Here is a 25858-nt window from a genome sequence, read left to right as displayed (position 1 = left end):
GCCCAACATGACTTCCTGAATCCTGACTGTTGGCAGGTAGATATATTAATGGCTGTGCTGTCGTAAACCTCAACTAGGGTCCAACTAGGGCCCTTTTATCCTAACACTTCAACCTCAGACACACTGACCTTGGCCCTGCAACCCCCTGGTGTCAGCCCTTGTTCCAAACGTGCTTGAATTCTGTCACAGTGTTAGCTATTACTACCTCTGATGATGGTCTAATTCCAGGAATTGGCCATGGTAAAAAGCATTTTTTCTTATTTCTAAGTCATCCTCCTGCAACTTAAGCTAAGGGCCACTTGACTTAACAAGGCCATAATATCATTAATTCAAATTAGCGTAAAATTAATATAAGTACAGAAGTATTACCATACTGGGGCAGACCAAAGGTCCATCAAGCCCAGCGTCCTGTTTCCAACAGTGGCCAATCCAGGTCACAAATACCTGGCAAGATCCCAAAAAAGTACAAAACATTTTATGCTGCTTAACCCAGAAATAAGCAGTGGATTTCCCCCTACTCCATTTTAATAATGGTCTATGGACTTTTCCTTTAGGAAGCAGGCCAAACCTTTTAAAAACCCTGCTAAGCTAACTGCTTTTACCACATTCTCGAGCAACAAATTCCAGAGTTTAATTACACACTGAGTGAAGAAATATTTTCTCAGATTCATTTAAAATTTACTACTTTGTAGCTTCATCGTATGCCCCCTAGTCCTAGTATTTTTGGAAAGAGTAAACAGACGCTTCCACATTTTATAGACCTCTATCATATCTCCTGTCTTTTCTCCAAACTGAAGAGCTCTAGCCACTTTAAACTTTCCTCATAGGGAAGTCGTCCCATCCCCTTTATCACTTTTGACACCCTTCTCTGCACCTTTTCTAATTACACTATGGGGCTCATTTTCAAAGCACTTAGATTTACAAAGCTACTATGCAACTTTGTAAGTCTAAGTACTTTGAAAATATGCCTCTATATCTTTTTTGAGATGCGGTGACCAGAATTGAACACAATATTCGAGGTGCGGTCGCACTATGGAGCAATACAAAGGCATTTATAACATCCTCATGTTTGTTTTCCATTCCATTCTTCAAAGTGTCAACATGCTTGTTGCTTCCTCCCTACACTTTACTCCCCAGTCTCCTTTCTCATTTGTCCTCATAGGCTTTACTGATTACATTTTCAAACAGCAAATCCAGACCTTTCAATTGATTAAACTTTTTAAAAATTAATTTCCTTTTTCCCGAGTCTATTTTTCATTTTATTCATGCTGTATACAGATTTGGCACGCTTCTGTGTGCTAACTACATGGGGTCCTCTTGCTGAGGAGTGAAGTAGCACTCAGATTCGCTTAGGTTTGTTTATTTTTATCTTACATTTCTATGCTGCTCCATCTGTTCAGGCTCACAGTGGAAAACAATAGAAAAACCTTAAACATTTAACATCCACTCAAGAAAAAAAAGAAAATCAGAACAGAGCTGGGGGATCTTAATTCTGTATGTTTTAGCCGATAAGTAAGCTATCTAGAAAACTGATATTCCTGCTTTATCTAAAATGTTCCTTGTTGCCCAGCAATGCCAAGGGTGGGCCATCCCGAAGAGTGACATTTACCACCCCAATGAGTGAGACTGAAGGCCAATCAATGATGTCTTTCTCATGGTGCATTCTGAGTATATATTGTGTGTGGTGGTGGAGAGACTGAGGCCTGAGGAAGGGCTGCTGGCTAGTCTTATTGACAAGCAATGCCTTCATGTGCAACTAAAAATGGATTTCTGCATCATGTCTGTACATAAGTACATAAATATTGCCATACTAGGAAAGACCAAAGGTCCATCGAGCCCAGCATCCTGTTTCCAACAGTGGCCAATCCAGGTCACACATACCCAACAAGATCCCAAAAATGTACAAAACATTTTATACTGCTTATCGCAGAAATAGTGGATTTTCCCCAAGTCCATTTAATAACGGTCTATGGACTTTTCCTTTAGGAAGCAGTCCAAACCTTTTTTAAACTCCGCTAAGCTAACCGCCTTTACCACATTCTCTGGCAACGAAATAAAAAACTAATCTGCTATAGTATAATGACCAACCATCTCAACATATATCAGATCTTGCAAAATGTTCTAAAACCCCATCTGATGTTATGACAAACTAATATTACATTAAAGTTTTCATGACACCTCAGTAAGGCCAGAACATCAATCCTTCCACTGCGAAGCAATATGCACAAACTTGTGTAAAAACACTCAAAACCTTATTGTACCGTAACAACACTAGCTTCCAGGACTCAAAATACAACCACCTTATTGTCTATGAAAAGGCAGCACTGTAAATATTACACCATGCCCTGAAACACCAGTATACCACCTAGTGAGAAAACAGAACAAATGGGACTTCTACAGATTTCTGCAAAGAAACTACATGTTAGCAGAATACTACACCTTGGTCACAAATGCATAACATTAACAGATGCTCAACAAATATGAAACAAGGGATCACAGATCAGTAATAGATCTATGAAGACAAAAAACTGAAATGGAAACTTCAAGAAGTCAGACTCTGCATATACAGCAATATTAGAGAAAAAGATTAGAAATAAAAGAGACACTGGGCCCAAAGTGAATAAGAAAAAAAAAATACTCAGACAACAAAGGTAGAAATGATTGTCTTTTGAATATATTTAATGGACTATGTCCACTTAGCGAAATGTGCAAGTGTAAAACAGATACAATACATTTCAATGCAGCTAGATTTTCAGAAAGACTAATCAAACATAGACGTCCAATTACTGTCAACGAGCTCAACCTAAGCAAACACAAATACCTAAATCTATTTGTAGAATGACAGAAGCATTCATAATATTCTGTGCAAAATCAATTCAAGCTATGTTAAAGGCATATTTAAATCAGGGGCGTAACCAGACTTCGGTGGGACAGGGGTCCAGAGCCCGAGGTGAGGGGAGCACATTTTAGCCCTCCCCCCGGTGCCGCCCCCCGCCATTGCCGCCCCCCCCACCAACTTTGACCCCCCCCCGCCGCCGACCCTCTCAACCCCCATCCCGCCGCCAACCGTCAGCTACCGTTGCTGGCGGGGGACCCCAACCCCCGCCAGGCGAAGTCTTCTTCCTTCGTTTTGCTTCTGAGTCTGACGTCCTGCACGACGTCAGACTCATAGAAACAGAACGAAGCCCTGCAGATCGCAAGGCTTCGTTCTGTTTCTGTGAGTCTGACATCGTGCAGGACGTCAGACTCGGAAGCAAAACGAAGGAAGAAGACCGGCTGGCGGGGGTTGGGGTCCCCCGCTAGCAAAGGTAGCAGACGGCGAGTTGACGGCGGGAGGGGGGGTTGAGAGGGTCATCGGCAGGGGGGTCCAGGGCCAAATCTATGGGGGCCTGGCCCCATAGTAGCTACGCCACTGATTTAGATGCCTCTCCCCATTCTCCGCCTGTCCATGTCATATGCTCTCTTCACGGCAGGAAAGCATCATTCTTGGATATGTTAGTATGTACCAAGTCCATTACAGCAATTTGAATCATTTTTCAGCGCGCCTGTAAAAAAGGCCTTTTAAAAATTTTTGCCGAAAATGGACGTGCGGCAAAATGAAAATTGGCACGCATCCGTTTTGGATCAGAGACCTTACCACCAGCCAAAGACTCATGCGGTAATGACCTATGCGCATCAAATGCCACTTGATGCACGTAGCTGACACGCCAGAAAAAAAATAATTTTTTGGACAAGTGTAGCAGACCCGCGCCAAAACTGAAATTACCACAAGGGCCACGTGGCAGCCGGGTAGTAACTCAGAATTGGTGCGCGTTGGGCGCATGTAAGCGCTTACGCCGCTTAGTAAAAGGGCCCCTTACCTACCTCAGTCAGCACATGATAGATGATACTCTCTCAAACTGATTACTCGGATATTAGCCAAGAATCAGTTTTTAACAGAGATGGCAAGCAAGTCATACAAAATGTGAAAAGAGGGGGCAATCAAGTTTATTTCCTTTCTCCGATTTTCTTTTTTCAAACATTTTGCATTAAATGAGTAATTGATTTGTGGGGGTTTATTTATAGACTCTCTCTGTATGTGTTTCTAGCTCTTCTGGCATGCTTTGTATGTAGGTTAGGGAGGAAGCAACATACCCTGCTAATGATTTTCAGTAAGTCTGAAAGGAACACCACTCCCTTGATCAAGGTAACCAGCAGTATTTCAAATTCATAAAGCATTATAAGGAAGGATTAAAAAGCATCAAGAGGAAAACATAATTAACCTTCCTTCTGCGTGAAACATATTACCTCTAGATATTTGTTCAAAATATACAATTTCATTCTGTTTTATCAGGTAATTGCAAAAATAAAAATAATAAAAAAAAAAAACAACTTCTATCCTCCTTTTGGGCTCCCTATGTCTGCTAGATCCTGCAAATGAAAACAGATACCTGCATCTCTGATTCAGAGCTCTTACCCAGCACTAGAGATAGTATAACATCCAGATGTCAGAAGTCCTCCAAATTTTAAAGCTTGCAGATTAACCTAATAGGCAATATGGTGATCTAACCGTTCTTCATCTGAAAATAAATCTGAAAAATAATCTGATAAAGCCATGGTGTAAGAATAACCCAGTGGGGATTCCACCTCTTCAGTTCCTAATGAGTTTTTTCTGATAATGAGAGGTGACTTTGCCAGTCACTCTGGGCTCTATTATAGCTAATTTAACTTCACTTCACTCTCCTTGTTAATTATTAACACTAGCCTTTTTATCCTCGTGAGGCTACAATCCAATTTTTTTTTCCTCTTTGGTTTTTCATGTCCAACTTTATAAGGATGAAAGTCTTCGGGAATAGGTTTACATTTAGCGTTCAGCCTGAACCGTTATTACCCATTTAAACAGAATTTGTGATATTTACAGTAGGAGCAGGGGTGTAATTTCTGCTGGCTTTAATGTGCGAGAAGTGTAAAAGGCTGTTAATTAAAGAGTAAGTGCTGTGATGTGTGTTTCACCGGGGAATCCATTCCCAGTAGAATGGTCATTTGCCACTTGCTCGCACATCCTGCGCAGATTACAAGCCAGCTAGCGCCCAGGGTTTCCTGCTCCACAGGGCTGAAGGAAATAAATCTGTACAATTTTCCAGATGGCTTTCACTTGTCAGGAATGGCCACTTGTTATGAAAAGACCTTCAGGAAATAAGACACCGCCGCAGGACTGGTTTTATAGCTACGTACACTATTGTATTAGAAGCAAGTGGTTGATTTTTGCATAACATACAAGATAAGCAATACATTTTTTTTTTAAAAAGGGGCCCAGAAAGGTTAACCTGGGCACGAAAGAACTATTCTTACAAATTTTCAATATTAATGGAGTATTAAACTCAGTGGGTAAACTGCTGTTCTTGTTGCCATCCACTCTGAACTTCCTCAATCATCTATCCTGCGCACTATCCAGTGTACCTGAATGTAACTTACCTTGAGCTACTACTGAAAAAAAGTGTGAGCAAAATCTAAATAAATAAACCGGATGTTCTGCTAAATGTGAAATTGTACAAAATACTAAGGGGCTCAGTGTATAGAATGGTTTTAATCAGTCGTGTGGAATATAAATGTTTTTTTTTTAAATAAATACAAATATATTCACACACATATACACACAGGGTAAGGAAAAAAAAAGTAACCTCCTAGAGGTTTTTGGTTGTTTTCAAATCAACCGCTTGGAATTTCAACATGAAATGACACAGCTTTATTTGTTGTTACTATCTACACTTATGTGCCAAGTGGAATCAGATTATTTTTAAGCACAGCAAAGTTACAGACTTTATAGCATGACCACCCACTAATTTTCACGCATTCAAAAATATTTGAACTGTAAAACTATCATTATTTGAAAAAACAAGGTACCAGTTTAAATATGTCACTCTGACAGGCTTTTGTAAACAATAATTTGAATAATTTGTATTTGATAATATGATCATTGACAAATAATTTCTTTTTAAAAGCATTTTGGATTGGAACGGCAATCATGGGCAAGGTGTCGGCAGATGATCTCGGAGAGCTTGTAATAGGGACCTATTGCAAGGTTCTTAAGAACTTTAAACGGCTGAAGGCCTGTGTTAAAGCTGAGGGTGGACAATTTGAGCATTCACAGTGACTGCAAAATTCTGACACACTGTTAATTATATCGTTTGAATGACGTTATTTTACTGCGTTTTAGCTCAAACATTTTTAATGAGCAAACATCGCTAGGTAGTAATGCTAAAATGTCAGTAACATCAACAGAGCTTAAGATAATTAAATGTTGTTTCATAGTAACATGCAAATATGATGACTAAATAAGTACGTAAGATTTGTCAGTGAAATTCAACGCAGTTGCTGAAAAAACTACAAAAACTGTAGGGTTGGTTTTTTTGCTTCACCCTGTACACACACACACAAATATATATATATATATACATACACACACACACACACATATCTATATCTACATCTATATATAAATAAAACCATTAATGAGAAATAAAATGTGCCCTGTGGCTAGTGCGATCTCAAAAGATCATGTGCAATAGCAGCTTTTGTACGTCCCTTGAAAGATATCCAAGAAAAAGAAGAGGCATCAAAAAACATCAGCTAAACAATGCAAATGTCAAAAGGAGCAGAAGGAGGAACCAACCAGTGGCTACTGAATAAGAAGTTTATTAAAACAGCAATGTGACAGTGTGTTTTAAACCTGTAAAATTGTCATTATTAATTCTGAAATGCATTTCTCTAGTTTGGTCAGCAGATGGTGAACGTTTATGTTCAAGTTGTTATAGAAAAGTGCATGCCCTCTTTTAGTTTCACTTAGTGAAGAAGTGAATCTACAGTACTGTGAGCAGTATACTTTTAAAACTTGTTGACTGGGCTCTGATTGGCCTGGAGTTTGAAATAACCAGCAGTTGTTGCTGGCTGTTGCTTCAATCTTAGCCTGGGAGGAAAGAGAGACAGATCTCTCTGCTGAGGCTCAGTGAATTATATGTCCTGACCTTCCTAGGTACTGTTTAGACAGTATATAGATGTTTAGTTAGTGTTATAATTGATCCATATACCTGTTATTGTTTGCTGATTGCACATTTTTTGTTCATTGTTCCATTGTTAGTGTGACAATAAACCTGTTTAGTTTGTTGGGTCTGCTGTCTGGACTGATAAAGAATCCTGGTGGTTTGTGTGTTGGGTCTGTGAGTGCTTTCTGGGATTTGTGGGACCACTGGAAGTGTGGACCCAGTAACCTTGAAATCACTGGGGATAATTGGAAAGTGGGAGACTCGACCAGAGGCAGATGTGACTCAGTCAGTGGGAGGAGGGTGCTAGTATGTAGCACAAAGTGGCTGGTGCAGGCGATCCTGAGCTGTGCTGCGGATAGACCCTGTAAGTGGCCATGGGGTAACCCCAGGTGGGTGGCTAGGCCAGGGGTAGGTAACTCCGGTCCTCGAGAGCCGCAGGCAGGTCAGGTTTTCAGGATATTCACAATGAATATGCAGGAGATAGATTTGCATACCATGGAGGCAGTGCTTGCAAATCTATCTCCTGCATATTCATTGTGGATATCCTGAAAACCTGACCTGCCTGCGGCTCTCGAGGACCGGAGTTGCCTACCCCTGTGTTAGGCGATTTGTGACAAGTAACCTTTGATAAAAGAACGTGTTCTAGTATTGTCCTACCATCCAAACATGTTAATAAAAGCCCAACATGTTTCAGCAGTGGAATGCCTGAATCCGGGGCACATATGGTCCTCATAAAAGGTACTACTACTATTTAGCATTTCTATAGCGCTACAAAGCATACGCAGCGCTGCACAAACATAGAAGAAAGACAGTCCCTGCTCAAAGAGTTTACAATCTAATAGACAAAAAATAAAGTAAGCAGATCAAATCAATTAATGTGTACAGGAAGGAGGAGAGGAGGGTAGGTGGAGGCGAGTGGTTACAAGTGGTTACGAGTCAAAAGTAATGTTAAAGATGTGGGCTTTCAGTCTAGATTTAAAGGTGGCCAAGGATGGGGCAAGACGTATGGGCTCAGGGGACATGTAACACATCTTAATTTGAAAGCATAAAGGATGCCTACACTGGGCTCCTCAAGGCCAGTGTGATTATCTTCAAAATTAGCTTAAAAACACTCATTTTGCTTAAAGGGACCATTTGTGCCCCTGATGTAGGCAGTTGGGATTTTACTAACACATTTGGATGGTAGGACAATACATGCACACATTCTTTTATCAAAGGTTGCTCTTTTAATAAACTTCACTGGTTGGATTCCTTTGGCGGCTGTTGCTGACCCTTGAAAGACATGACAACATATTAAGGCCCTGGTTATAAATAGTGCAGCTAGAAAAGGTAAAGAGAAGAGCAACAAAAATACTAAAAGTAATGGAACACATCCCTTATAACAAGGGGCTCAACTGGTTAGGGCTTTTCAACACGGAGAAAAGACAACAGAGAGGATATGACAGAATAATATTATGAGTGGGTGGATCAGTTTAACCAGTCAAAAGAGCACAAAAACAAGAGGACAAATCCAAATATATAGAAGAAGTAATTTCTGTTAGCATTTCACTGCTCGTTGAGGTGGATGATAGTATAACTCCATCAGTATGCGCCTCCTTTCACAAGTGACATCTCTATCCACAAAGATTCCATACTGCATTATGTTTTGTACAGAACTTGTACCATGCAAACATGCCATCCCCCCACCAATCTGATCGACCCTTTCATTTCAATTTAGACCCTGGTATCATAGTATCCCTTTGTTTGTCCTCCTTCGACCATGTCTCAGAGATGCCCATCTAACTTCCTTCACCGCCAAAGATTCTAATTCTCTCATCTTATCTTTTTAGACTTCTTGCATTTGCATACACTTTAAAGAATGTTTTTAGTTTCTGTTTACAACTAGACAGCTGCTTGGGAATGGGGTTAGCAGGAATCCCACGGTTACAGCCGGCATCCCCTCCAGGTCTGTGGGTCCTGTTCCTGCAGAAGTGTAGGCGAGTCAAGCCTTTTCCCTCCGTGAAGCCTCAAGGTGTCCTCCCCGATCATACCTCAATAAACCTTAGTGAACTAGTGGCCTCCAGGGCCGGAAAGATCTCCTCTTTCCTGCCCGCTGCTGCTGATCCTCTCGCTGCCACCATTTTTTCTAAATGGCTGCCGAGACTACAAGTGGAAGTCTTGTGAGGCCACCGCTTGAAGTCTCGGCAGCCATTTTACAAAATGGTGGTAGCAAGAGGATCAGCGGCAGCAGGAAAGAAAGAGTGGGGATCTTTCCTGCCCCTAAGAGACCACTAGACCACCAAGATGTACTGAAGTACCTTTGGGGAGGGCACCCAGGGTAGGAGGGGAGGTGGATTGGGAGGCATGGGTGGGAGGAAGTGAGGGGCATATAAAAACGGTGAAGAGAGGGGGGGGGGCTGGAAAAATTTTTTAAGGGGGGCTGTACATGGAGTGGGGGAAGGGAAAAGGGGAAATAGAGCACATCAGATAGAAGGGGATGGAGAGGAGAGAGGACATGCTGCTCATTGATGTTTGCTTTTTTTGGAAATGTGCATCTTTTAAAATTTTTATTTGGCAGAGTATGGAAGAAAATGCATTTATGTTACTTTCTTGGGGGGGGGGGGGGTGTCAAGGTGACTATGCGGCGAGGTGTGATGCAGTGCAGCGGGGGCAGGGCTGGGTGGGAAGGGGTAGAGATGGAGATTACTTGCAGCGGGAATGGGTAGGGATGGGCGGGGATAAGTTAGATTCCTGATCTATTTACAACTTGCACAGTAGTTAATGTGGTAGTTTGTAATCATCATTTATTTCTGTCTGTTCTTTATTTAAATATACCTGTGTTATATTATTGTCATAACCTTTCTGTTGGAATGCATTATCTTCTGTATCTGGCCAGTATTACTTGAAAATACTTTACTCCAAACCATGCACTCCTGAGCCAACTGTCAGCTTCCCTCTAGGTTACAAGCTGCTCTATCTCCTTTTAAAGATTAGGACCAGCAGTCCTGCTTCCACTGTAGTTAAGGTGAAGGCCATTCTTTCACAGTAGGTTCCCTTTTCCCCAGAATGTTGCCCAAATCTTAATAAATCTAAATCCCTCCTCCATGTACCGTCTCATCCATGCACTGAAAATCTGGATTTCTGCCTACCTATTGGGTTCTGTTTATGGAACAGGAAGCATTTCTGAGAATGTTACTCTGTGGTTATGGAGGTCAACTTTCTATCTAAAAGGCTAATTGTGGTTTTCAGAGCCCTCCTCCTGCATTTTCTGATGTCTCTGGTACCAACATGTACTAAGACAACCAAATCCTCCCATAGCACTGTCTAAAATTTTATCTAGCTGATGCGTGAGGCGATCTTCATGCTCACCAGCCATCTACAGGTCCAATGACAATCACCAACTAAAATGGTTGTCCACACTGGAGGTGGGACTTCTGTACTATAACCCTGAAGGTCTCCTCTATATACCTCTCTGCATGGTAAAATTACAGAGAAGGGTGGCCATAATGATTAAGTAGATGGAACAACTCTCATGTGAGAAAAGGCTAATGAGGTTAGCGTTGTTCCTCTTGGAGAAGAGACAGCTGAGGGGAGATACAATAGAGGTCTATGAAATTTAGAATGGAGTGGAACAGGTAAATGTAAATCAATTGTTTACTATTGCAAAAAAGTACAAAGACTATGGAATACTCTATGAGGTTACTTAGTAGCCCATTTAAAACAAATAGGAGAACATATTTTTTCACTCAACATATAGTTATGCTTTGGAACTCACTGCTGGAGTAAGTGGTAAAAACAGTTAACACAGCAAGTTAAAAAAAAAAAGGTTTGGACAAATTCCTGGAGGAAAAGTCCATAAACTGCTATTAAAGTAGATCTGGTGAAAGCCACTGCTTATCTCCAGGAGTAAGTAGCATGGAATCTTGCTACTTTTGGGGACTCTACCAGGTACTTGCAACCTGGATTGGCCACTGTTGGAAACAGGGTACTGTGCTAGATGGACCCTGGTTTGACCCCGTGGGGCAAATTTTATGTTTTTAGCTTCTCCAAGTCTGCTCCTCTAGCCTCCAGAGATCAGACTCATTCTCTGAGAGCTAGGAGCTCTTTGTATCCAAGTTTACACACAGCCCTTTCACCAGCTGGGAGACAATCCTATATAATAAAACGCACCTCCAACATTCTGAAGCTGACAATGGCTGAGGCATTCCTGCTCTCTGTATCCATCTCCTGAATTGACATCACATACTTCCGGGTTCCTCACAAGCAGAAGTGACCAACCACACGAGGTTTCTCGGCTTCAGAATGTTGGAGGTGCATTCTATTAAATAGGATTGGTCAGTTCCTTGAAGCACAGCCAGAGCTCAGCGTCCTGCACAGTAACGCTCAGACACCAGAGAGAGGGATGGAGGGAGGGGGGCCTGACACCAGAGGGGGGGGGGGGGGTATCGCTGTCACACACACACACTCACTCTCTCTCACAGTCAATGTCTTTCTCTCTCTCACTCTCACACACTGTCTCTCACACACACTGTCTCACATTCACTCTCAATGTGTCACACAGTCACTCACACACTCTCTTGGTCTCATACACTCAGTCTCACAGAGAGTCTGTGTCTCTCACACACACTGTGTCTGTGTGAAACACACTCTCTCTCTCTCACACAGTGTCTCACATACGCACTTGCACACACTCTCATTCTCACACATACACTCTCTCTCTCTCTCACACACACTCGCACATTCACTCTCTCACACACACTCGCACATTCACTCTCTCTCTCACACACAGTCACTCACATACACTCTCTCAAACATACACACTCCGAGGAAAACCTTGCTAGCGCCCGTTTCATTTGTGTCATAAACGGGCCTTTTTTCCTAGTTATACATAAAAGACTGGATAGCTCACATCTCCTTGCTGGACTGCTGTCTGCAACTTAGTCTTGGTGAGTTGTTTATTTGAAGTTGCTAAGGTGGTAGGAATACCTAAAAAATATTTGGTTCATTTCATGCTATTATTTTGGATTTGTTTCTCAATGAACTGAAAGTATAATCTGTTGTTAAGCGTTAATCACTTGGCGGTCCTTTTACTACAGCTTAGTGCACGCTAAATGCACATCCTATCTCATACCCATGAGCCATGTGGCACGTACTGCACCCTAAGCTTTCATAAAAGGGCTCCTTAATGACCTGTGGTGACAATTTCATCTTCTCTTAATTGGGATCAGTGACTATAAGTTAAGGGATGTTCCTGGGGTAGGTGGGAAAGAGACTATCTAAAGCTAACAGCAATTTTAAATTTCTATGCAATAGGGGCCCCTTTTAGCAAGCTGCGGCAAAAGAAGGCCTGCTCTGGCGTCAGCCTATGTTTTTCCACGTATGCCAAGGCCCCCTGTTACCGAAGCAAGTAAAAGGGAAGTCTCTCTTTCCTGCAGGAAATGACCGTGCAGCAAATAAAGCACTTGCCACGCGGTCATTTCAGGGGGGGGGGGGGGAGGGCCTTATGGCTGTGAGGGTTCCCATGTAAACGTGGTGTTAACCACGCAGCGTGTGACACTGCCCGATTACCGCCGGGTACACTCCGGTGCTACAAAAATAAGTATATTTTTGTAGCGCCGGATATGACGGTACGCTAGGGGTGGGAAGTACCGCCGGACTGCTGCAGTAGCCTGGTGGTACTTCCTATTTAGTGAGTGGTAAGCCACTAGGAATAAAACTGTCAAGTATGGGAGAAAAACCCCCTATTTGGCAGCTTTATCCCTAGAGTTACTACTGAGATACTACAGCTAGGATGACAATCCAGGATGATGATGAGACAGGAGTATTTGGGCTTTGCTCCTGCCCAACCACTATATCACCAGAGAAACCCCCAGCAAGCGTCAGGAGAAAGATATGGAAATGCTCTTCCGGGAGGAGCTTGAGGGGGGGGGGGGGGGGGGAGATTAGGCAGGTGATGCTGATGCAGTTCGGGGGGGGGGGGGGCTGGGAGTTCCTGATCTTCATCGGCTGATTTAACTATTTTTTTTTTTTTTTTTTTTGTGATTGGGCCATGCTAACTGCCTGGTGGTAGTACAGGTGCACTTAATGCCTCTGTTCGAGGAGGGCATTAAGTGCACCCTCAATATTTGCAAATGTGACAGTTAGTACACAGTAACTTGCTGTGCATTAACTGCAAGCATCATCCACACCTAATCTCCACTCCTATCCTGCCCAGTTCCTGCTCCATATCTAGGCAAGCAATTAGCACAGGATTTTTGGCATGCAGGCTTCTTTTTTAGTATGTGGAAGCCAATATGGTATGCTTGAATGTTTAGTACATGGTGAATCCTGCAGTAGCTGCTTAACAGACTTAGGGCCCTGTTTACTAAGACCCACTAGCATTTTTAGCACGCTCTAAAATTTAGCGCGCACTAATGCTAAAGACACCCATATATTCCTGTGGGTATCTGTAGTGTTAGCATGTGCTAAAAATGTTAGTGCGCCTACAGTGCGGCTTAGTAAACAGGACCCTTAAAGGCTTATTTTCAAAGCACATAGACTTACAAAGTTACATAGGTTACTATGGGGCTCATTTTCGAAAAAATGTCTAAAAAGTGGCTTAAAAGCAGCATTTGGACGTTCTCCAAAACTCAAGGGGGCATGTTAAGGGCAGGATTTGGGTGTTCCTAAGATTTAGATATTTTTCAGCCATAATGGAACAAAACAAAACCACCTAGGACTAAAAGTAAGACGTTTTGAGCTAGACCTCTATTCATAATGAATAAGACACAAAAAGGTGCACAAAATGACCAGATGACCACTGAAGGAAATCAAGGGTGATCTCCCAATACCACCCCAGTTGGTCACTGACCTCCTTCCACCCTCCAAAAATGTGAATAAAAATAAGACTGTGAATAAAAATATGACGTACCAGCCTCTATGACAGCCACAGATGTTAAAGCCAGGTCTATTAGAGCAGCATGCAGGTGCCTGGAGTATTGTAGTGGTCAGTGCAGTGCACTATGGAGTTGGGGACCCAAGTCCCTATCTCCTTCTACCTATCACATTTGTGATGGAAACTGTGACCCCTCCCAAAGTCACCAAAACCTTACTGTATCCATATAGAGGTGCCTCTTTCACCCATAAGGGCTATTGTAGTGGTGTACAGTGGGAGGTAGTGGGTTTTGGAGGGCTCATTTGGTGTACATGGGAGCATTTTTATGAAGTGCACAGAAGTGCCCTCTAGGGTGTCCCACTGTTCTCCTGGGATGTCTATGGGACCAGTCTACTAAAAATGCTGGCTCCTCCTACATCCTACTAGCATGAATCTCTACGTTTTGCACTTATTCTTTTTTTTTAATTTTTTTTCGAAAACGGACCAAAAAACAAAATGTCCAAAGCACAAAACCTTGTTCGAAACAGTATTTTGGAAAAAAAAAAAAAGATAGACTTTTTTTTTCCCCGGAAAATGACCTTTCCTATTCGGATTTTGGATGTTTTGTGCAAAACGTCCAAAGTCAGACTTAGATGTCATATTGAAAATGCCCCACCATGTAACCCTGTAAGTCTATGTGCTTTGAAAACGAGCACCATGGTAAACAAACCCCATAAGTATTAAAGTAGGCTTTTAAAAAAACGCTTCATGTCTCAAAATTATGAATAATCAAACACACTTCAACATAACTCCAGATTACCAGAATTGCTGCAGAAAAATATTGCATTTTAGTTATAACTGGAAGATCATCTCATGGAGAGGCTGCCTAGAATCCAAGGGCCCTTGCTGGAACATATCAAGTCACTCTTTTATTCAAATATTTTGGCTCAATTTTGTGAAAGGCCTTGAAGATTAGACAAACATACTTAAATTTAATTCTAAGCGCCAGTGGGAACCAATGTCGGTCATGCAACAATGGAGTCTCTCTATCACATCTACTATGTGTTATCACCGTAGTTAAGATTTTACTAGCCCTCCTTTCGGCAGTCCTAAATACATCTCATTACAGTAGTCCATATGATTCAAAAGTGTTAATTGGTCAACTATCTGAAAATCTTGAGGTCTCAAATATGACAAATTGCCTAACCAATCTGAGTCAAACCCAAGCTTTCCCATCACTATCTCAGTTTGAGTTTCCATGGTAACACACTGCTTACTACATCGGCCTCTCTGTGTGTAGAAAATGTTTTAAACACAGAAAATACTTTGCAGAATTACGCCATAAAAATTTATTTCATGCATATTCATTGTGACTGTCCTGAAAATTTAACTGGCTAGACGTACATTCAGGACTGGGTTGGGAAAGTGATGTAGCAGCCAAGTGTAACTTCAAGGACACTGTAAACAAAATCACAATTACATTGAGTGCTGAAGTGAAGGGGAACACAACTACCAAATTGTTTGCTTTGTTCTTATTCTATATCAGTGGCTCCCAAATCTATCCTGGGAACTCCTAGCTGATCAGGGTTTCAGGATAGGCACAAAGAAAATGCATGAGATAAAATTTGCATGAACTGCCTCAATCATATACATATTTATCTCCTGTATATTTAATGTGGATATCCTGAAAATCCAACTGGCTGGGGGTTCCCTAGGGCAGATTTGAGAAACATTCTTTTAGATCTAATTATGATGAAAGTACCAGGCAGGAATTTAAAAAAAACATCAGTTAAATGCATAATTCGAGTTGATTCTGCTGGAATATGATATTTGCCTTGACTGAGGAAAACATTTTTGACACCTGGAGTGAAGAAAGACTGTGCTAGACTGGGGGGGGGGGGGGGAGGGGGAAGAGACATTCTGTATATCATTGATGGAATCATTAGGACACACAGAATTTTGCTTTCCAGGCCAACTGGATTATGTGGCCTAAAATCTTGGAAATTAGAAAACGATGGCATTCTGGCTGGGCAAGCGCATTGCTATAATCTCAGACAATACTAATGTTTTTTATAGGCCTAAAGATTGATGACCACTGCTGTAAATTCTGCCTAAGTGTTCCTCACAGCACAAAAGGAGGCCCAATGATTCTTCGCTCTGGAACCCCTGAACCACATCTGACTCTCCCATGGTGCTATTTCTACTGCAGCAAACATGGAGTAGTGTAATCAACAGGCCACTTCCAGAAAAAAACCACGTGGACGATGAGGGTTTAAAACATATATTCCATAAAAGTATTTAAAAGCGCGACACAGCACTGTGTTTCGGTTGTAATGCCTGTGTCAGGAGTCTAAAAAAGAACATATACATAACAACTTAAACAGAGTATATGATAAAATAACATAATAAAAATAAAATACATAATTATAAAAAAAATATGTAGAACAAAAGACATATCTAGAAAATATACAATGATACAGGTAAGATATGCAATACAGAAAATCGTGCAAAAAGAAAAATAAGGTTTTTTTTTTTCATGGCTAATTCGAATAGATGGACTATATGCCGTCTGTTAAATAACAAGAGGGCAACACATTTTATGTACATATCGTTTTAATAGAAAAATTATAGCCATGTGGAGGGGCATAATCGAAGGGGACGCCCAAGTTTTGCTGAGGACATCCTCGCAAAACGTCCAGGTGGAGGGGCGGGGAAACCATTATTTTCGAAACAAGATGGACGTCCATCTTTCGTTTTGATAATACGGTCAGGGACGCCCAAATCTTGACATTTAGGTTGTCCTTAGAGATGGTCGTCCCTAGACTTGGTCGTTTCTGATTTTCAGTGATAATGGAAACTAAGGACGCCCATCTCAGAAATTACCAAATGCAAGCCCTTTGGTCATGGGAGGAGCCAACATTCGTAGTGCACTGGTCCCCCTGACATGCCAGGACACCAACCGGGCAACCTAGGGGGCACTGCAGTGGAGTTCATTATGCCGATTTGGGCGACCCTGTGAGGATGCCCATCTTCCGATTTGTGTCGAAAGATGGGCGTCCTTCTCTTTCGAAAATAAGCCTGATAGTGTACTCAAAAAGGAAATGTGTACATAATGTACCCAAATAACATAGCACATAGTAAGGGCCCTGTTTACTAAGGTGTGTCAGTGTTTTTAGCGCACCAACACTTAGCGCGCGAGCTAACCATGTAGACGCCTATAGGGATATTGTAGGCATGTACATGGTTAATGCATGTTATAAACGTTAACGTGCCTATAATGCTGATTAGATAAGGACACAGCCCAAACATATTTTTTTTTACCTCCTAGCGTACTTTTTATTTCTTAGCTCACCATTTTCAGTGTTGCCCTCTTATTTAACAGATGGTATATAGTCCATCTATTCGAATTAACCATGAAACCCCCCCTCTTTTTCTTTTTGCACAATTTTCTGTATTGCATATCTTATCTGTATCATTGCATATTTTTAAAGACATAATTTAACTGTCTTTTGTTTTACATATTTTTTATAATTATGTATTCGTTTATATATTTTAAAGATGTTATTTTATCATATACTCCATTTGTTACGTATATGTTCTCTTTTAGACTCCTGACGCAGGCATTACAGCCGAAACACAGTGCTGTGTTGAGTCTTTTAAGTACTTTTATGGAATAAACGTTTTAAACCTTCATCGTTGCCAGAGAATGTGATAAAGGCGGTTAGCTTAGCGGAGTTTAAAAAAGGTGTGGACAGCTTCCTAAAGGAAAAGTCCACAGACCCTTATTAAATGGACTTGGGGAAAATCCACTATTTCTGGGATAAGCAGTATAAAATGTTTTGTACTTTTTTGGGATCTTGCCAGGTATTTGTGATCTGGATTGGCCACTGTTGGAAACAGGATGCTGGACTTGATGGACCTTTGGTCTTTCCCAGTATGGCAATACTTATGTACTTATCGTCCACGTGGTTTTTTCTGCACGTGTCCTGTTGACTACACTACTCTTCCTTTGCAGCACCTACGTTCGTAGTGTTCCACGTTCCTCCACGTTTGTGGTTATCTTATGCTATTTCTACTGCAGTAATGAGCAGAAGGACAATGAGAAGGCACACATACTCACAGAGGCCTGACTTCAGCCCATTATTTGAATGGGTTTTCTTGGTCACACTGCAGGAGGCTGAGGAGGGTGGGCGAGTGTACGATTTGGTCACAGGTCCCATGTTGGTTTTCTTTCAATACTGCTTCTGAAAGATCACCATAGAATACTGACCCTGATTTAACAGCTCCATAGTAGAGGACCACTGGACTCCCTTTGTGCTTGTGCCAGAACCAGCCAGGTGAAGTGAAGACCAGAGAAGGATATGATAGAGTGGGAAAGAAGCAGGAAAAGATATGGGGGTGGGGGGGGGGAGAGGAGAAAGAGTGTTGAATTAAAAAAGTGTAGACTGACTATAGCCCCCACTCCTGGTGGACTTCTGGATTGTCAACGAAAAAGCACAACTCCCCTCAAGTACTCTTAGATCTTCATGAGAGGTCTGGAATCTGAATTTATGCCACTTCCGATGACTTTCCATGTTATGTGATTACAAAAAAAAAAAAAAAAACAGCTGGGATTATGTATGCAATTTAGATGACAAATTATAGAAGAAATTTCTTACGGTCATTTCTTAGGAAATTATTTAAAAGCTGGAAAAGTGGAAAGCTATCCCAGGAATCTTGCGATTGTCCTTCCAGTGCTGCATCCATATCAACAGAGAAGAGGGACCAAAATATTTCTGCATGTTCAGCCATTAAATCAGGCCACCAAGCAAATGCCTATGATGCAATGCAGGTATGTTAGTTAAATGGCAGATAAGAAAATATCATGCATGCAGTGATTCATCGTTTCACTTCTTTTTTCCCAACTGCCATCAAGATTTCAAACAAAATAAACACCTTAAAAGTGTCATTGATCAGCAGGTATCAACGTTGCATAAATTAAAAGCACATCTATACTGACAATGACTACAAGAACAAATCCCCGATATTCAGCTTGCTGTGGCCAGTGTATTTTTAAATGCCACCTACTACAGGCAAAAACATCCAGATTTCAGTGGCAGTATCCGGATAGTGACTGCCGCCGAATATTCAAATACTGTAATGACTGCCCAGCACTGGGTTGCTCATCTACACGGTATCCGGAAAAAAACAGGATCCTTTACATAGCTTCAAAATACTTTGCAATTGTTTACACATTTAGGATGACCTTTGAAAATACATTAGTCCAACCTTTATAAGGAAAGTCCCTTAGCAAACGCTTTGCACTGTATACCTTATTTTGTTGCAAAAATTTAATTGCAACTTTATTTTTTTTGCTAAATGTCATTTTGCTAAAACGAATCTTAATGGTCACTTCCTGATTGATGCCATTTTGAAAACTGGGATCATCCAGATTTTACAATAACTTGCAGTAACACCTTTCAATAATAGTAATAATTTTTTTTTTTTTTAATAATAGTACATTTGTTTTTGGGTTATTTGGAAAACTATTGAGGGTCCTGTTTTTTTCCGGACACCCTGTAGATACACTTAGAATTGCTTTCCCCAGTCCTAAGTTATTCAGTTATCTGGTAGCAGACTGACTATCATTACTATTTGGGTAACTCCCAGCTCCACTCAAGCTCTGCCCCTTGATAGAGCCATAGCAGTCTGTTACAATACCTAGTGGCATCATCCAGTGAGTGTCACTGAATATCCTTCTCAGCAGCAGGTGCTGCTACCTGGAAAATGCTTTTGAATATCAACCCCAAGATTTTCTCCTTAACCTTATGCTTGAGTTATTAAGGAGTCCCTGAAACACAACTCTTAGAAAGTAGAGAAAAAACTGAGGCTTTATGTTTTGTTTCCCAAAATTAAAGTGAAAAAGAGGATGAGCAAGATATATCGCAAGCAATTTCAAGACTGAAAGGGGGCAACTTTCAAACAATGTGCATATTTTTTATAGACGCTCCCATCCCATCTGTTTTCAAACGGAAGAATATCCCTTGGAGAAGTAGCCTAGTGGTTAGAGCAGTGGACTTTGATCCTGGGGAACTGAGTTCAATTCCCACTGCAGCTCCTTGTGACTCTGGGCAAGTCACTTAACCCTCCATTGCCCCTGGTACAAAATAAGTACCTGAATATATGTAAAGCGCTTTGAATGTAGTTGCAAAAACCTCAGAAAGGTGGTATATCAAGTCCCATTTCCCTTTCCCTATTTGAAATTCTAGATGGAATGTTGCTACTATTGGAGATTCTAGATGGAATGTTGCTACTATTGAGATTCTGTTGCTACTATTGGAGATTCTACATGGAATGTTGCTACTATTTGAGATTCTGTTGCTACTATTGGAGATTCTAGATGGAATGTTGCTACTATTTGAGATTCTGTTGCTACTATTGGAGATTCTAGATGGAATGTTGCTACTATTGAGATTCTGTTGCTACTATTGGAGATTCTAGATGGAATGTTGCTACTATTGAGATTCTGTTGCTACTATTGGAGATTCTACATGGAATGTTGCTATTCCACTAGCAACATTCCATGTAGAAGCCTGCCCTTGCAGATCAGCAACGCGGCTGCGCAGGTTTCTGTTTCTGTGAGTCTGACGTCCTGCACGTACGTGCAGGACGTCAGACTCACAGAAACAGAAGCCTGCGCGACCACATTGCTGACCTGCAAGGGCAGGCTTCTACATGGAATGTTGCTAGTGGAGGAGTAGCCTAGTGGTTAGTGCAGTGGACTTTGATCCTGGGGAACTGAGTTCAATTCCCACTGCAGCTCCTTGTGACTCTGGGCAAGTCACTTAACCCTCCATTGCCCCTGGTACAAAATAAGTACCTGAATATACAGTATGTAAACCGCTTTGAATGTAGTTGGAAAAACCTCAGACAGGTGGTATATCATGTCCCATTTCCCTTTCCCTTAGAAACCTGTCCTAGGAAATACACACATACAAATTTGCACCTGCTATTTGTACGGGTTCTTTTTCTGTGAAAACTTGTGCGCATATTCCTGGAAAAGTGAAAAATCCAAAAATTATGCACAGAAGTACACTCTGCCCAAACTCAGCACCAGAAATATCTGCCAGATATATATGAATGTGTTGGGCAATTTTCAAAACCACCATTTTGAATCTTTGTTTCATGGTCAGAAAAGGCTTTTGAAAATTTCCCTCCATCAGGCCAAAGCTTTAAAAAAAATGTTCACACTAAGGGGCCGTTTTATGAAGCAACGGTAAGTCCAAAGTGGGCTTACCGCTTTCTAAAAGGGAAGAATCACCGGGCTACCACAGCAGCTCAGTGGTAGTTCCCTCCCCAGAGCACGCCATTTCTGGCACTGCAAAAATATTTCAATTTTTGTAACGCCAGTGTGTACCCGGAGGTAATCAGGCAGTGTCGTGCGCTGCCCAGTTACCGCCAGGTTAGTGCGGGATTAAACTCTGGAATTAAACTCTGGAATTTGTTGCCAGGGAACGTGGTGAAGGCGGTTGGCTTGGCAGAGTTTAAAAAGCGGTTGGACGGTTTCCTAAAGGACAAGTCCATAGACCGCTACTAAATGGACTTGGGAAAAATCCACAATTTTGGGAATAACATGTATAAAATGTTTGTAAGTTTGGGTAGCTTGCCAGGTGCCCTTGACCTGGATTGGCCGCTGTCAGGGACAGGATGCTGGGCTCGATGGACCCAATATGGCATTACTTATGTACTTATGAGGTGGCGGTAAGTGCTCCCCCCTGAAATGGCCGCTTGGCAAGTGGTTCACTTGCTGCACAGCCATTTCTTTAAGGAAAGGGAAACCTGTCGTTTACCCACTGTGGTAAAAGGGAGCCTTGGCGCATGTCAAAAACATACGCGGATGCCAGCGCAGGGCCCCTTTTGCTGCAGCTTCTTAAAAGGACCCCTAAGTGGATGTTTGGCTCAGCAAATCCCCTTTCTGTACGGGAGGGGCCCTTTTGCTAAAGGGCATTAGAATCTGGGCTTAGTTCATCTTAACGCAGGGCTTTCCTGTGTCCTAAGCCCAGACTCAATGCGGCATTTTTAAAAAACATTTTCACTTTTTTTTTGCAGGCTGTATGCTGATGTTGCCATTAGTGTGAGATACCTGCAAAATGTTAGGGCTGGAGCACTTATCACCTACTGTTTAGAAAGCGCTGAGTTCTCCCATGTTAAGTCTGCATTATCCAGTTAGCATGTGCTAAACAGAACACGCTAGCTGAATAACAACTCCTTATCCAGTTAGCATGTGCTAAACAGAACACGCTAGCTGAATAACAATTCCTTATCCAGTTAGCATGTGCTAAACAGAACACGCTAGCTGATTAACAACTCCTTATCCAGTTAGCATGTGCTAAACAGAACACGCTAGCTGAATAACAACTCCTTATCCAGTTAGCATGTGCTAAACAGAACACGCTAGCTGAATAACAATTCCTTATCCAGTTAGCATGTGCTAAACAGAACACGCTAGCTGATTAACAACTCCTTATCCAGTTAGCATGTGCTAAACAGAACACGCTAGCTGAATAACAATTCCTTATCCAGTTAGCATGTGCTAAACAGAACACGCTAGCTGAATAACAATTCCACGTTCATTCCCCACAAACGGCATGTCCCCTCCAAAAACATTTTTAAAATAACGCACAGTTATTGAGCAGGACAGGGGAAATTACCGCAGAATGCTTTAACGCATTTTACGGTTAAGCGTTTTCTCATACGCTAGGGCTTAACACCCTTTAGTAAAAGGGCCCCAGAGTGTCTAGAAAATATTTTTAATAAGTGCCAATTTAAAGAATGCAACCACTAAATGAAACTCAAAGTCCATGCTTCTCCATGTCCTGCAAAAACAGTGATTTTAAAAAGCTGTATGTCAGAAAAACACAACCTGTGCTACCTCACCTGACATCTCAGCTCCTGGTCCCCCCCCCCCCTCCCCAACCAACCAGCTGCTCAGCTTCCCCCACCCTCTATAGTATCAGACCTCTTCCATACCCTCCTTAATATAACACCCCCCCCCACCTGATTTATCAGGACAACAAATGCCCCTAATGCCCCTTAAGTGAATGGGGACTTCTCCTGCTCTTAATAGACATTAAAGCCTCCAAGTAAGGCTGGAGATGGGACTGAGGGCTGGGGAAATCAGGAAGGATTTTTTTTCCTGGGAAGGCATCATGGTTGAGGTATTGATGTTTAGGGCAGAGGCTGTCATAGGAGAGTATTGATGTTTGGGACACTGTTAAGGACATATTCGCTCTCTTTTACTATACCATGCTAGCGATTCCTGGCCCGGCAAATGCACCGTAGCCTATTCATTTTGAATGGGTTGCATTGCATTTGCCGCGTGGGAATCAACTAGCACAGTTTAGTACAAGAGGCCCATTGATTGATGGGAAGGGGAGTGTTTGGAGGAGGGGGGTGGGCAGGTATAAATGCTGACATCCAAAATTATTGCTAGCACTGTGTATTCCTTTTGTAAAATGGGGATATCTTTTGCTATTGGAGGCCCGCCCACATTACTCCCTCTCCATGCCATAACCATGCCCCCTTGCCAGTTAGACATGGTATGGCTCTCCATGTGTAAATGGCAGCTTTCTAAAATTGCCTTTACACATGTAAAACCTGCTATTTTATACAAGATGATCCTTCTAACACAAGGGCTATAATCTCATATCTGGTTCAATAATATACTACTACTACTATTTAGCATTTCTATAGCGCTACAAAGTGTACGCAGCGCTGCACAAACATAGAAGGAAGACAGTCCCTGCTCAAAGAGCTTACAATCTAATAGACAAAAATAAAGCAAGAAAAGCAATTAATTTGTAGAGGAAAGAGGAGAGGAGGGTAGGTGGAGGCAAGTGGTTACAAGTCAAAAGCAATATCAAAGAGGTGGGCTTTTAAACTAGATTTAAAGATGGTCAAGGATGAGGTAAGACGTAGGGGCTCAGGAAGTCTATTCCAGGCATAGGGTGCAGCGAGACAGAAGGAGCGAAGCCTGGAGCTGGCAGTAGTGGAGAAGGGAACAGATTATAAGGATTTATCCATGGAACGGAGAGCACGGGAAGGTGTGTAGGGAAGGACGAGTGCGGAGATATACTGGGGAGTAGCAGAGTGAGTACATTTATAGGTTAGTAGAAGAAGTTTGAACAGGATGCAAAAACGGATAGGGAACCAGTGAATATAATCATTGTTCTTAAAAATACAGGGTTCTCTCTACTTTTTTGTTCAAGATTTTGTTCTCAAATATTGACAGGAGCTGAATGGACATACACCCTCAGTGGGAGAACGTTTAAATGTACCGAACTACGGATTATTTATCGTCTTATGTGGTCATAAGGTCTTTGATCACTGCGCCTTTTGATTATAGGCTTTTTCGTCGTAGGACCTTGTGGTCATACGCATAATGGGCATAGGAGCCGGCTCTGTGGGTGCTTGAGCACCCCCAATATTGAGAAAATTCCTTGTATATGTGCAAGGATCAATTATTTCCACTGAGCTTAGCACCCCAATAATTTTGAAAAGTTGGCTCCCATTAGGTCACTAGTATATTGGTCACAAGGTCTTTTTGTCACAGGGCCTTTTGTCATGAAAAACTTTGGTTTTATAGATTTAATATTGTTACACGGGCTTCAAAGTCTAGTAGGGATAAGACTATTTCTTTGGGTTTATTCTAAGTAAATCTCATTTATGCAAGTTATTGTTTATAATAAGAAAGCTCAAGGCAGAGTTTCCTTTGCCACTTGTACTTATGATGTTGCCAAAGAAGTCAACACTGACAGGAAAGATTCAATTGGAATGAAACATAGATCATTTCAAATGATCTTAACTTTGAAGTACCCATTCTCCACATTGCCCAGGACCACGTTTTCACACCATCCCTTACATGTAAAGTTCTTCCTAATATATTAAATTTCATTGCAAACAAAAAAATACCACAAAAGCCCCTGTATCTAAATCAGAATTACTCCCAAAGTTATAACTCTCTCGGGACCTTTTTTAAACCTTCAAAATATTAAAAACTGTTTTTATTAGGAAATTTAGCCATTGACACTGAGTAATATCTTTTTGGCATGAACAACTGCTTCTTCACACTGAAAAATATGTGCTCAACATTTCACTATCTTTAATTTTGTTGGGATTTTCTCCCATGTCTCTCTAATTTCCTCCACTCCACTTTTTACTGTTCCAGCAGCTCTGATTACCATGGGTTCCTATTGTTTCTCTATTGATAGATCCTACTACAGCAAACTTATCTATAGCTTCCTTTAAATAACTATTTCATAAATATTTGAGCCTCTATCTCCTTTCCCTCCAATCTCTAATCCAAGTACAATTACCATAACCTTTCAATTCTGTCCATATTTCATTGGCTGATGCTTTCAATTTATCTACACCTTCCCCAAGTGTCTGTTGTATAGTAAATTGAATTAAAAAAAAAATTGGTATGAAGATGAATGTCGTTGTACAGATAAATCTCTTAATTATTGTGTCCAGTATCTTTCTCCTCGGTAAAAAAACAAACCTAATACCTGTCCTTCTTGTATTTGTGCATTCTTTTACCCTCTGGGAAAATCCTAAATCCCCCCAACAGTCTGAAAAAGACTCTTGAAGAATCAGTCAATGACAACTTAATGGGCTATTAAAATCACTTAAAAATCAAGAGTTCATGATGTTTTGAAGCTCACTTGGAAATCCACTGATTCAAATTACCAAGTGTTTAAGTGTTCTTGCCATGGCTCTTTGCTGGTTTAATAGCATCAAGGGGTAGACTCAAGAAAGTCTCAAGGAAGGGAGTACCAATCAAGTTCCAACAAACTACAGAGGTGAATAAATATACATAAAGTAGTATTTATTAATAGACCAAAATACAAGAATGATAAACAATTTTCTAAACCAATAAAATATAAAAAACTGATTACCTGATTCAATTATATAAAGAAAAATGTTTACAATACACATGAAAATGTTGCCAGGCTTAACATAGATC

At 41.3% G+C, this 25858-nt stretch overlaps 1 protein-coding gene across 5 annotated transcripts in view; it reads right to left on the bottom strand.

Moving 5' to 3' along the window:
* CADPS2 (calcium dependent secretion activator 2) overlaps nucleotides 1-25858 on the bottom strand; it is a 596794-nt gene that overhangs the window by 116447 nt on the left and 454489 nt on the right. For all 5 annotated transcript variants that reach the window (XM_030215887.1, XM_030215888.1, XM_030215889.1 and 2 more), the window contains exon 18: nucleotides 18513-18669. In XM_030215887.1, the coding sequence (XP_030071747.1) occupies nucleotides 18513-18669 (157 nt within the window). The remainder of the gene's footprint in view (nucleotides 1-18512; nucleotides 18670-25858) is intronic.

The sequence above is a fragment of the Microcaecilia unicolor genome, chromosome 10 (assembly GCF_901765095.1).
Source record: "Microcaecilia unicolor chromosome 10, aMicUni1.1, whole genome shotgun sequence".
Lineage (NCBI taxonomy): Eukaryota > Metazoa > Chordata > Amphibia > Gymnophiona > Siphonopidae > Microcaecilia > Microcaecilia unicolor.
This window is presented reverse-complemented; position numbering and strand designations above follow the sequence as displayed.